Source organism: Fundulus heteroclitus, chromosome 7, assembly GCF_011125445.2.
Source record: "Fundulus heteroclitus isolate FHET01 chromosome 7, MU-UCD_Fhet_4.1, whole genome shotgun sequence".
Taxonomy (NCBI): domain Eukaryota; kingdom Metazoa; phylum Chordata; class Actinopteri; order Cyprinodontiformes; family Fundulidae; genus Fundulus; species Fundulus heteroclitus.
Genome location: NC_046367.1, coordinates 6,480,788 through 6,493,457, shown reverse-complemented (window position 1 = coordinate 6,493,457; position 12,670 = coordinate 6,480,788). Strand labels below are relative to the sequence as shown.

The 12,670-nt window shown below is 40.8% G+C and overlaps 1 protein-coding gene across 2 annotated transcripts in view; it reads right to left on the bottom strand.

Annotated features, from left to right (window-relative positions):
* satb2 (SATB homeobox 2) overlaps nt 1-12,670 on the bottom strand; it is a 72,283-nt gene that overhangs the window by 35,500 nt on the left and 24,113 nt on the right. For both annotated transcript variants that reach the window (XM_036138823.1, XM_036138824.1), the window contains exons 3-4: nt 12,218-12,403; nt 681-807 (exon numbers count right to left, since the gene is read on the bottom strand). In XM_036138823.1, the coding sequence (XP_035994716.1) occupies nt 681-807; nt 12,218-12,403 (313 nt within the window). The remainder of the gene's footprint in view (nt 1-680; nt 808-12,217; nt 12,404-12,670) is intronic.

Sequence of the window (12,670 nt, the reverse complement as noted above, 5' to 3'; positions counted from 1 at the left end):
ACGTTAGATTAGATATTTTTATCATTGGGGGAATGCCGTTACATCTGAGTTGCAAAAGAATGTGTCGATTCTGTAGCAGGGGTGCCTATGTGCAGTGCACATGGCTTCTCTAAGCTGAACTTTTCAACATGTCCAAAAAGAACCTGTCGCCGCCTCGCTTAGCTGTTTCCTTAAGCATTGTTAAAATACTGCAAAGATACAGACAATGAAAACAAAGTATAAGGATTGGAAATCATTGATTTACTGCACAGTATTATGATCCCTTGAAAGTATGAACTTTCTGGAGATTGAGGTTTCCGTCTTTCCACAGACTTTCAGTTGTTGTTGTTTTTTTTCTTTTTATTTCACCTTTAAATAAATGAGTCAGACTCTGAAAAATAGCATGCCAACCCCCTGCCCTTGCTTTGGATACACACATAAACAAGCCTAGCTGGAATGTGCCACAACAATAGAAAAAAATAAACCGTCTCGTGTGGAGTTTATCAGTTTTTTATCTGTTCATCGGATGCTGTGAGTTTCAAAAGCACTGCAATCATATCAGCTCCCCTCTGGACCAAATACCTGAGCTCCACCTTCATTCCTACATCTAGTCTTTGCTCCGCCCAGACAGGATGGATGACGTGCTTTTTTAAAACTAATGACGGTTAGAAGGAGATGTTGATTCTAAAGGGAACTCTAACCTTTGTAGTTGGATGTGCAGCGTGACCATGTGATAGACCTCCATCAGCATGTCTGCAACGGTGGCTTCAGGTGCGTCGGTAAGAAAATGGATGGGCAGAGGGTTCCACCTTCCCACCTTGATGATTCCTGGTTACAGTCAGAAAAGATCGAGGCGCGTTTTAAAATGTGATCCTTAACTATATGACAAAAAAAAGAAAACAACAAATACTTGAAACACATTCACTTGCAACAGCACTTTGAATGGTCTTGTTACTGAAAAGTGCTTTATAGATAAACTTGCCTTGCTTTGAATGTGATGGAATCATTCTGGGATTACAGGACCATTTATTTTTATTATTTCTGTTGTGGAACATTTGGTGACATTAATGTTTTCAGGCTTTTACTCAAAAACAAGAGTACTCAGATTTGTTTTCTGAGTTGTTAATTTATGTCCCACAGCAGATGACTTGATTCTTTTGAAATTTCAGGAATAACTGAAATTTAATAGCCTAAAGTAGAGGAAAACAAAACAATAAAGAATAATTAGAAACAAGAACTTTGACAGTCTGGCTAATTAAACCCTTCTGTCTGTAAAACGTTTCTCACTCAAATATTACCACCCAGTTTTTTTTACAGGTCTTTCATGAGTAATTAGGAATAAAGCTTGTATCACACAAAGATTATTGTAAAAAAAAAATGTTTTACAACTAAGTGGTCTATAAGTCCCGCAGGCTTAAGTCAGTAAGTATTTTTGAAATATTTGACCAACACCCTGATGTTTCCCCAATATGAAGCAAGAGTCTGAACACAACCACAAAAATTGTCAGTCATGCCTAATATGTTGTGAGAGGAAACAGCAGAAAAACAAATGAAAAACATTTCTGAACTGTTCATGAAAAACAGCTGCTCCCACTGTCAGCGTGTAAAAAAATCTCCAATAAACAGGTGTCCAAGCAAAGACAACCACAGGTTGCTGAACATGACATCTTTTAGTGGAGTACCTGAACCTTTTTTAAGATGAACAGTATTTATTTGTGCTTTTCACTTCTAAAAAATAGGATATATAAAAAGGATAATAACCATAGTCAGCAAATGATTCTAAGATCTATTGTAACATGCTGGAGGAAACATCCATGTTCACAAACACATACCATCCCATTCCTGATCCACAGGGTTTAATGTGATGTTGGCCAACCCTTTAAAGCTATTCCAGCTTGAACTGTTTAGGAGAAGCTTTCCTGAAGCTCTATGAGGAGTGTGTTTTTAGGGCTTTTTGACCATTCTTCTGGGAGAGCAGTTGTGAGGTCAGACACTGATGTAGGGAGAAAACTCTTGAGTCCCTTTCTCCTCTCTTATCAACCCATATCATAATTCTCCCGTGTGTAATTTCTATCAAGACATTCCAGGATGCTCCCACAGTCCTAAAATTGTCAGTTTTTTTTGGCCACTGTAGAATGTCCTTAAGTCAGAGTCTGTGAATACATAGATGCTTGTCTGTGTCTGTTTACTGTATTGGACATGCGATCTTCCCAGGGTGGACCCCACCTCTTGCCCAACGACTGTTGTACATGTCAGTTTACGTCAAGGACACTTTTCACATTTTGTGTAAAAAAAATCTATGAAACAATACATAATTTTCTTTCATATTCTTTTTACTTTAATCTCTCTACTTTATGTTGATCTGTTACATTTAATCCAGATAAAACCCGCAGAACACTGTGTGTGCTTCCTTATCAGTGAAACAGTTTTTTTTTTCTTTTTAAAGGTGCACAGCTACATTATTTTACTTTTTTTTTAATTTATACGTCATCAGCTCACTCTGGTTTTTATGAAAGATTATCACGTTCTGCTTGCATATTAGTTGCATATTTGTATGTTATACTTTGTTTTTACTCAGTTTATTAGTAAATAAAGCCTTTTGTGTTTATTTATCATAAAAATAGAAGTACGTCACTGCACATGAACAGCAGGGGATAAACAATGAAGCGGCTAATGGCTATTAGCATCTCCCAGCGTAGTATGGAAACAATGAACAGAGTTCCAAGATTCAGTGTAAAAAAAAAATGCAACAAAAGAAATTATGATTCCAAGAGAGAAAAGACTGGAATAGCGCTGGGAATACAGTATGAATGGTGGTGTTCACTGAAGCGGACACTAAACCTGCCAATCTTTCAGATGTGACCACAGAGTTGCTTGACGTGAGTAAATGTTCTGATAAGGTTGCTGTAGAGCGGTGTATTTAATTAACGGTTGGTTAATTAAGTTGCTGCTTTACTGCGAGGCATTGCATTGGGTCAGCCTCGGTTCGGCATTATTTACAAGTGATTTATTAATTAAGCAAACCGGCCTTATTATAGTTCTGTGATACTGTCGGTAGATGTTGCCACGTTTGTTTATATCTGCTCATCGTGCCCGGTCAGGGGTTCTATTTAGCCTCAAAAAGGGCCATCAAAACACTATCAAGATGGAGGCTTTGTGTATATAACCTTATTTTATCATGATCACACGATTTTTAGTCCCTTTTTTCAAGCATATAACATGGCTAAATACCTTTACCGTGTCTTGTCTGGCAGTGTAGCATACATAATTGATGTCTTAATGCTAAAGGGAGACCAACATGGTTCTACTTTCACAATAGGAGCATTACGGCTTTCGCCATAGTGCTCCCCTTGATTTCTATATGCAAAAAGCTTTATTAGATTTTATTCTGGGACTATTTAACATTCAAAGGACTCAAAAATGGGAAGGTAGAAAAGAAAAAAAGGAAGAGAATAAGATGAGACAAAATGCAAGTAAAACATGTTTCTCAGAGAATAATTGAATGAACCTTAGACATTCCAACTGAGGCAAGCAGAAGTTGGCTTTTTAAGCAATCAGTTTGAAATCTGCCAATTATGATGTGCTTATGATTATATTGTAGTTAAACTGCAAGAATGTACAACACTGGAGCACTCCAGCACTGCAAAGCTGCTAGAAGACAAGCAGCAAGAGCTGCTTTTTGAACACAGTTTGTTTCAGAGAGCACAAAACTACACAGACTGAGATCTGAAGTAACTGTAGTAAGAACCTAACATTTATAGTAGGCTGTCTGAAATTACACACTGGGAAAATGTATTTATAACAGCTAATGGAAGGCTTAAAGGCAGCAGAACAATATTTGTGGTTGATGGGCGACCATCATATCTGTTCTTTATTTCTTTGGCCTCAAAAAAATTATTACTGGTGCCATTGTATGATTAAATAATGCCCATGGAGCACATTTTGTATGTCAGAAGTACCAACACAAAGTACATCAGAGCCATTATGCCTGAGCACCTCTGCAGCATGAAGTACATGTTCCAGATGTCTGCTCCTAGAGATTATCACAACAATAAGACACATTCAAAACATGGTTCTTAGTCAATCTGATAAAAAAGTATATCTATTTACTACCCATAAACAGAATACAGATTTTGTTCCATACTATCAGATTTAAGGTCTTACAAAGTATAGAAAACGAATGATGGCTGGCGAAAGTTGGACTACAAGTCAAATGTTAATGTTAATCCGATAAAAACTTACAGTGTTTTGTAAAACTATCCATAACCCTTTCTCACAGCCACAAACTTCCATATATATCATTGGCATTGTATGTGATAGACCAACATAAATAACACATCATTGTAATCGTTTTCCTCAAATACATTTCTGAAAAGTGTTGCGTGCCTTTGTTTCAGCTTCTCTGAGTCCATGCTTTGTCAAACCAAAAGCTGCAATTCCAGCTTCAAGTTGCTTGAGATATGTCTCGACCAGCTTCACACATCTAAAAACTGAATTTTCCTTCTATCGATCATGTTTAGTCACACTGGATGGAAAGCATTCTGTGAACATCTATTTTTAGGTGCTTGGCATAGATTCTCAGTTGGATTTAGGTCTGGATCCTAACCAGGCCATTCTAAAATAAAAAAAAAACATGCTCTGGCTGTATGTTTGGGGTTGTTGACCTGTTGGAAGATGAACCTCCCCAGTCTCATGTCTGCAGCCCCTAACAGGTATTCTTCCAGGATGGTTCTGCGTTTTACCCCATCCATCTTCCCAATTAACTTGGACCAGCTTCCCTGTCCCTGCTGAAGAAAAACATCCCCACATTATGATACTGCCATCATGTTTGACCATGTGTTTAAGGTGATGTGTGCGCACTGTTCTGTATGTAGGCCAAGAAACCTTTCAGGTTTGCTGTGTTCATTAAGTCAAACAGCAAATGGGATTTTTTTTTTATTTCTTTGACCAATGACTCCTTCCTGTCACTTTTACATGAAGTGTAAAGTGCACAATAGTTGTCCTCCCAAAAGATTCCTCCACTACAGTTCCTCCAGAGTTACCATGAGCGTCTGCTTCTGTGATTGCTGCTCTCCTGTACAGTTATCTTAGGTATCTATCCATGTGACGGTGGGTTTTCACTTGCACTGTATTCTTTCCATTCTCAGATGATGGATCAACATTCAAAGGTCAGGACATTGCGTTATAACCTTACCCTACTTCTCCACAACTTTCCACCTGACCTGTCTACTGTTTGTTGCTCTCCGTGGTGCTGTTTGTTATAAAGAAAAAAACTTATATTTTAAAGGTATTTTCCACTTTGTGTCAATCCATCAGATCAAGTCCCAGTAAAATACATTTTAAAGTCACAAAATGTGAAGAAGTTGAAGCGGCATGCAAAGTTTTGCTAGACTATATTTTTTTAAATGCAGGTCAGAGCAAAGCAAGACTATAAAGTACCGGGACATTTCACCTTTTCCCTCTAGAAAACAGATTCATATACACAGGCTTCTACATGGGACTGGCTGGAGCTGTGAAAACTAAACAAAGCTAATCGCATTACTGTCCCTCTAAATGAGATCCAGACGGGTCCTGAGAAGTCTCCCCTCATCTCGCTCCATTGCTCCCCCAGACTAGCAGCCCCACCTCCCATCCCCGGGTTGCCCTCGGTTTTTTTCTTCCTCCCGTTTTCTCTGTTCTCCATCCTCTGATCTCATTTCGGTGTGTTTACTGCCCAGTCATATCTGTGTTTCCACTCAGCCAAGCTGTGTTCTTCATTATTTGGCCATGCAGAGGGAGCATCGTTAAAACACCATATACAGAATGGAGCGCTCTCCCTCAGGGCCCAGAGGAACCCAAGAAGAACCTCAGACCACCGTGGCGGGAACTCAAACTCAAAGTATCAGAACAAACTCTGTTAGAGTAAAAGCAGTTCTTGTGGTCTGGTGAAGACAGAAAACTTGTTCAGTACAGTATGCACAGTTAGATTTATGGGTTTTAAAAATAAAATCATATTTTAGTGGGATCTCAGTCTAGCTTTACCTAATTTTAAATGCAAAATGGAAAACGTTGGAACATTGTTTTGCATCTTCTTTCCACTTCACACACACAGACAGCTTCTGCTGCCTGCCAACACGCAGTGTCTGCACATCTGAACATGAAACTAATGCCAAGTTAGGTGGAAGCAAACGGGTGAATAAACAGACAAACAGAACCTCACAGAGGACACATGACAGCGCACAGAGCACTGGACACATACCGGCTCGCATGCAAACACACACACACACACACACACACACACACACACACCCCTGCTCGCTGTGTGATGCATTAATAATTGATCCATCATTCTTGGTCTGCCCCCATCAATGGGCTGTGCTTCTTGTGCACATTTAAAAGTAGGAATTATTGTTCTCATTTCCACATTAAAATTCCATCTCCAAGAGACAAGCTTTCATGTGGCCGACTGGTGGCTTGGCTCATGTCTGAGTGTGCCCATCTGTACAAACGCACACTCACGTCTCTGACTCCTCTCATCAACGCTCACACGGGCCCACACGCACGCACGCACGCCTGCATGCACACGCTCTCACGGAGCCGTGTGTACGCAACAGTAATCTCATTGTCCCAAGCCACGGTAAGACTTCAGGGTTGAAGCAGCATGAGAGGCTCGCTTTTAAACTGGATCCAGGTCCCTGGCACTGTCTGAGGGAAATCCTGTGTGACTGACTCATGCCTGTCACCCACACTGCCACAATCCTTTTTTATTTTAAAAAAATACCCTTAGAATGCGCTTAAAACAGACCACTTATCGGAAACACTTTTTACCCCAAAAAAGCCTGTTTTGTGTTGGTTTTATTTCGTATTATTTAACTAACTGAAGACACTTTTTTGTCACTAGGAGTTAATGGTACAGAAATAATAATAATTATATTTCCCTTTATAGTCCCACAAAGACCAAATTTCTGCATTTAACCCATCCCTTAGGGAGCAGTGGGCTGCCACATTGGTGGTGGGGGAGCCATCCCGGGCAGAGGGTCTTAAGCGGGGACTAATTGTGGCAGTCTGCAGGGATCCATTCGGGTTCTTACAGTCTTCTCAGAAAGCAAGCACTCTGCTCTAACCCCTAGGTCCCAACTCCACCCAGGCGATGGCATAGAAGGTGGTAAAGAAATGGTACAGAAATGATAACATGCACAGATGGAGTTGTCAGAAGACAAATCCTACCTTGCTGTAAGACTGCTACCTTGGAATCTTTTCACTTGGGGGAAGATTCCAAGTTGAGTTTTTCCACCCAACTTGTATAGAAACTGCTGAACCTTGATAAGTTTTGTCAAAAAGCGCAAATTTCACTCAAACCCGAGCCTTCTGTACACTTAAAATCAGGATTTTCTACATCAAAATCCAACATAAAACACATATTCATTTCATTAGATCAAAGAAAATGTCCAGGTTTTCAGCAACCCGTGCATTCAGACAACTTTTCCGGAGTGTCCAACACATCCAGCCTCCAGCTGCTGCTGATCTGAGCCCTCATTAAAAAATAAAGACAGCGTTTCTCTGCCTTCCATGACATCAAGGTTTTTCTTTTCTCGGTCACATTTGTTTTCATCACAGGGATGCAAACATTGACTGAGTTTCCAGTGCTGTGCAGGAGGCTGCCAGCAAAGCTCACTAAAGAGAAGAAGTCAATGTGGCTTCAGGACAAGCCACCTGCTGAAGTAAGGTGGACCTGTCCCCAACCAAAGGGGGCCTATGGCTGTCAGAATCTGTAGCCGCATGTATCCTTCTAAGGTGTCTCATAGTAGCATTTGTATTTGTCCAGAGAAATTCTGTCTACTTTAGATAGCAAATAAAGGCAGTTCACAAACAGTTTTCTCTGATCTACTCCACGCTTCAGTTTTGACCCCTTCTGACCTGTAAGACGTGGCACCGCTAGCTGTGCGCTGATTGAAGCTGTAAAGTACAGGTCTGCTCTCATTCGTTCTAAAAAAGCTTTCAAACCCTTATAATTGAAATAAACAATATCTTCCAGTTAATTACTGGGCTGAGCTAATTAAAGAAAGGCCGCGGTCCTTTAAATACACCGCTGGGACGCAAGAATGCAGGACACAATTCAAACAGGCAGAAAATAGCTAGGACTCTGTATAATTTTGGTCGTAGACCGCAGGGGAAAAAATGTATAATTTAAGCCAAAAATTATTTATTTAACATAAACGCTTGTTTGAAAAAACAAAAACAACAAAATGTATTCATTCGAAAGAAGCTTGGGAGAATTTTGAGACAGTGTGTTTTCGGAGACGCTGCCATTTGCATCCTCGTATCAGTTTGAATCGTTTTTAAGTGTGCTCACATGAGGGGGAACACCTCTGGAGTCAGTCCTGTGATTTGAGCTCATGTAAAGAGCCGATGTCTCCGTCCGTCTTGTCTTTGATGGGCCGGGAGTTGAGCACGGATGTGGCTCTCAGTTTTCAACACACGGGCTGCCGATGCGACAGACAGAGACCCCCACCGATATCTGGCAAAAACTCAGAGGTTACAAGTGTGACTAACAGCATTCATCTGCAAACCATAGCAGACCTTCTCCAAACTGTTGAGCAGGCAGCCCAGGCCGCTGTTGGAGGATAAAGTATGTCTGACTGTTTGTTTTTGTGGCTGTTTATTGCAGCTCTGAAGTTTACAGCCTGCAGCACAACCCGTTCAGAACCAGAATGTTTTTTTTTTTTTTTTTATCAGGTTAGGGAGAAAAAACACAACAGTTTAGCATTTGCCTAGCATGTGTAATTGTAAAACATCACCACATCAAACAGCTGAAGCTAGAGATGCTCCATAAAATTAGATGATTTTTTTTTTCTTTTTTTGCTGGATCGGCCATGACCATTGACTGGAAACTCAAAGTTCTGATCTGTACACGTTTCTTATCGAAGTGATACCCATTGTGCTGTTGTCAGCAAAACCTGCTGTTGGTACTAAGCGAACAAGACTAAAGAGCAGTTTTTTTCAGTATCGTCGTGGAGTGGGGTAGGATGGGAGAAGGGATGGACTGAAAAAATGACCAATTTTGATAGATTATTTAAAATACATATATAGATGGCAATGTTGAATTCAATTACACAGTGAAATAGACAGTTAAATCTAAAACAATTACACTTTAAAAGCGGTAGTTTTGTGATTTATAGAAGATTGCAGTTGTTTATTGTTATATGTTTTTCTGCAGTTGGCTTTTCTTTGTTAAACTGTCGAAAAGATTGGTCAGAGGGGGGCGCAAAAACGTACTTTTAAATGACAGGGGGGCCCACCAAGAAAGGTTGGGGAACCACTGACTTAACGTTTGAAGCTTAGGCCAGTAACCTTCCTACTAGCTGAGACAGATAACACAGCATCCCATCCACCACTGCCATTCATGGTGTTTTTATGATCCCTTGATGTACGTGGTCACAATTGCACTAAACAGGTTTCTTTAACGATTGAGATGCCAAACGATATGATGTCTAAAGTTATGCTCTGGTGTTTGAGGACTTCTGAGAGAAATCAGAGGTGGAGGCTGTGTGTGCTCCGCCAGTTTTAGGATGGATGGAGTAATGATAAGAGTTAAAGACCTTGAGGTAGTAAAGGGATTACCTGCGGTAACAGAAACAGCAAAGAACGGTGATGAATTAAAGGATAAACCTGAACTTTTGAACTCTGTAGTGTGTTTTGTAAAGGAAGCTTTGTACAAACAGGTTGCCTCTGGGAGATTTAAACAGTGATGCTCACATGCAAAAGATCCGCACTGAACAACTGTGCATGTCATATCTGCATACATGTCAGTCTGCACCCGGACACAACTGGGATAAGTTTAACACACACAGACACACACAGACTACAGAGAGATTTCAAACAGATGGGGATCTCCCAGCGTTGTCAGCCTGCTCCAAAAGCTCCACTGCCCCCCATCATTCTTGTCCCGTTTTATAACACTGTGAGGCAACTTCTCCAGATGGAATATTCTGCATACTTGAGAGAAGACAGCAGTAAATGACACTGTCCTGCTGCAATGACTACCATGTGTGTGACAATAAATTACAGAGTTTTTCTTTTTCTCAGCTTCATAAACATTCTCACACGCACCCCGCACATATAGTGTATTTTTGTCTTGCGGGGACATTCCTGTCCAGCTCTTTGTTGGGTCTTTAATGACTTTTACAGTCTCTGTATGTGTCTCCAGCGTGTTTTTCAAGCATTCTTGTGCTTGTTGCCACTGTAACAGTGTCTGCTCCGTATACACAACTTCACATCACATACTCTCCTCAGATCGTTGGTGACAGGGACGCTGTCCTGTCATAGACAATTCTCATTTTTGAACGCTGAGCTGTACTAGCTACTGAGAGGATAAACACAATAGAGTTTATATAGAGCTTTACATTCTGAAAAAAAGAAGCTTAGTTTGAGTATTTTACTGCCAGTTTTACTGATCGAAAGAAAGCCTCTCCATCTATACTTTATATGGACTCACTTCGAAACTGATGTGAAGCGGGAACCACAACAAACGACACTCCTTCTAAGTAAGCCTAAGCCATCCAGCAATGGTCAATCGGCAAAAAACACCTCAGGCTAACTGGCAAGCAGTGATTGTTTTTCATACAGGCAGTTTGCCAGGGCAGCATATTAGCAAAATAGAACCTATCTGTGCTGCCTGTTTGCTGCTGAGATGGGGGGGGGGGGGCATATTTGACTTGCTTTGTGTGAGACTGGACTGCATTTGACCCCATCCCAGAATTTAGATGACCAAATAATGCAATGACTGCCACTACTATTATATAGAGTGGAGGATCTATGATGTCCCGTTTCTCTTCCAAAGTCTCCTAACAGCTTTGAGGTCCATGGCATCATGAGCACTTGGAATTACCAGGAGACCAGTTAATGGTAATCTGCCAGAAAACTGATTATGGGTGATCATCAGATCTTTCAAGGTACTAAAAGTATAAAATGTATGATCGAACCACAAAGAAATGTTTCATCAGACATAGAAATCCACCTTTGATTTTCAAGATATGGGAAATCTTCCACCAAGCATGTTAATGAGTTAGAGGCAGAGGTATTGTAGCATCCTGCTGACCCTGGAAGTCTGGACCTGGGACTCCAGTTGTGGAGTGGAAAACCAGGATTTATTTATTGTTGTGCTCCTTAACCAGACTAACTGTGAACAGAAATGCAAGCCAGCAACTATTCAGTTCTCTGCATTTAGTGCATTCACACACTGGAGCAACCTGTTGGTGAACACAGGTACAGTACTTTGTGTTTGATCAATTTTCTGAGCTGCAGCTGAAACCAGACATTTAATAAAAAGACACCTAACCTGGTTTAGGTCAGCTAGGATTACCAAAACTGTTTGTCTTTGATAAATGTCAGAATAATGAATGACCAGTGGAAGGAGAAACATATTTTTTGATTATTCTTTTTTTGTCTTGTAGTCTGCCTTGCTCGCCGCACACAACTGTTCATATCTGGCCAAAAATGTTCTTTTGTACTAAGTTTAAAGTTTTGTGATAGTTATCCCAACACATTGCCCATTCTCTCTATAAATCCCTCAGTAACAGATTCGGCAGCATGCTCAGTGTCATTGTTCATTTGGAAGAACCCTTTGTGCCCAGGTTTTAACTGGTTGGCTGATCTTTTGAGATGTTGCTTTAATATCTACACATGATTTCCAATCTGCCTGATGCCATATATTCTGTGAAGTACACTAATCCATCCTGCAGTAAAACACCCACACACCATGATGATGCCACCCCCATACTTCGCAGTTGAGATGGTTTTCCCTGGGTGCATTTGTCTTTGCATCCTTTTACGCTGCTTTTGTATTACTGGCTTCTTTCTTCACAAGTGACCTTTGTACCCATAATGGTGCACTACTTATTCCCCATGGAGATCTACACTCTCACCAGCTTCAACATGCATCTTCACCAGATCTTCTGCTTTTGTTGTGGGGCTGGATTACACCTTTACCATGGCGGGACGTTGCCATGGTTTCTGTACTAACATCTAATTGTCCCCACAGATGAATGCGGCACAATTAAACATCTGGAAATTGAACCTCAGGATGAAGCAGACTTGTGGGGGCATCACAGTTCTCTTCCTGATATCTTGGCTAAATTCTTTTAATAATAATTGAAATTCAAATGAAGATCATAAAACATATGTTTGATTTTAAAAAAAAAAACCTAAAAGACTGTATTTGAAAGACTGTGAAGAACATTGTGTAGACTTTCTGACTGACCTTGGGCTTGCGCGGCTGAGCTGTGAGAGTAGCCGAGGGCCAGCAGCGCGGTCTCCACCAGCTGGGAGAAGAGAATATCTTTCCTGACCAGCACAAACTCCGCATGCTCCTCTCTTCCCTCACATCCGTCGCCTTGGAGCCCTCCGTCCGACTGCTCCACCACACAGAAGACTGGAATCATCAGACCTGTTAAGGAAGACAAGCCAAAGAGAACAACAAGGACTTTTCTTTAAAAGCCTGGCTTTAATTGTGTTTCATCCCAGCACAAATTGGTCCTCTCAGACAGGAAACATGTGGACCACATTGGTTGTCAGCGAAGCCTATGATCACTTAAAGACTTTTTGGTTTTGTTTTGTTTTTTAGGTAATGCAGCACCTTAAATGCTTTTTAGTCAAACAGCCAATGCACACTTCTTTCTACAGCACATTTAATAAAGCACAGCTGCTTAACGGC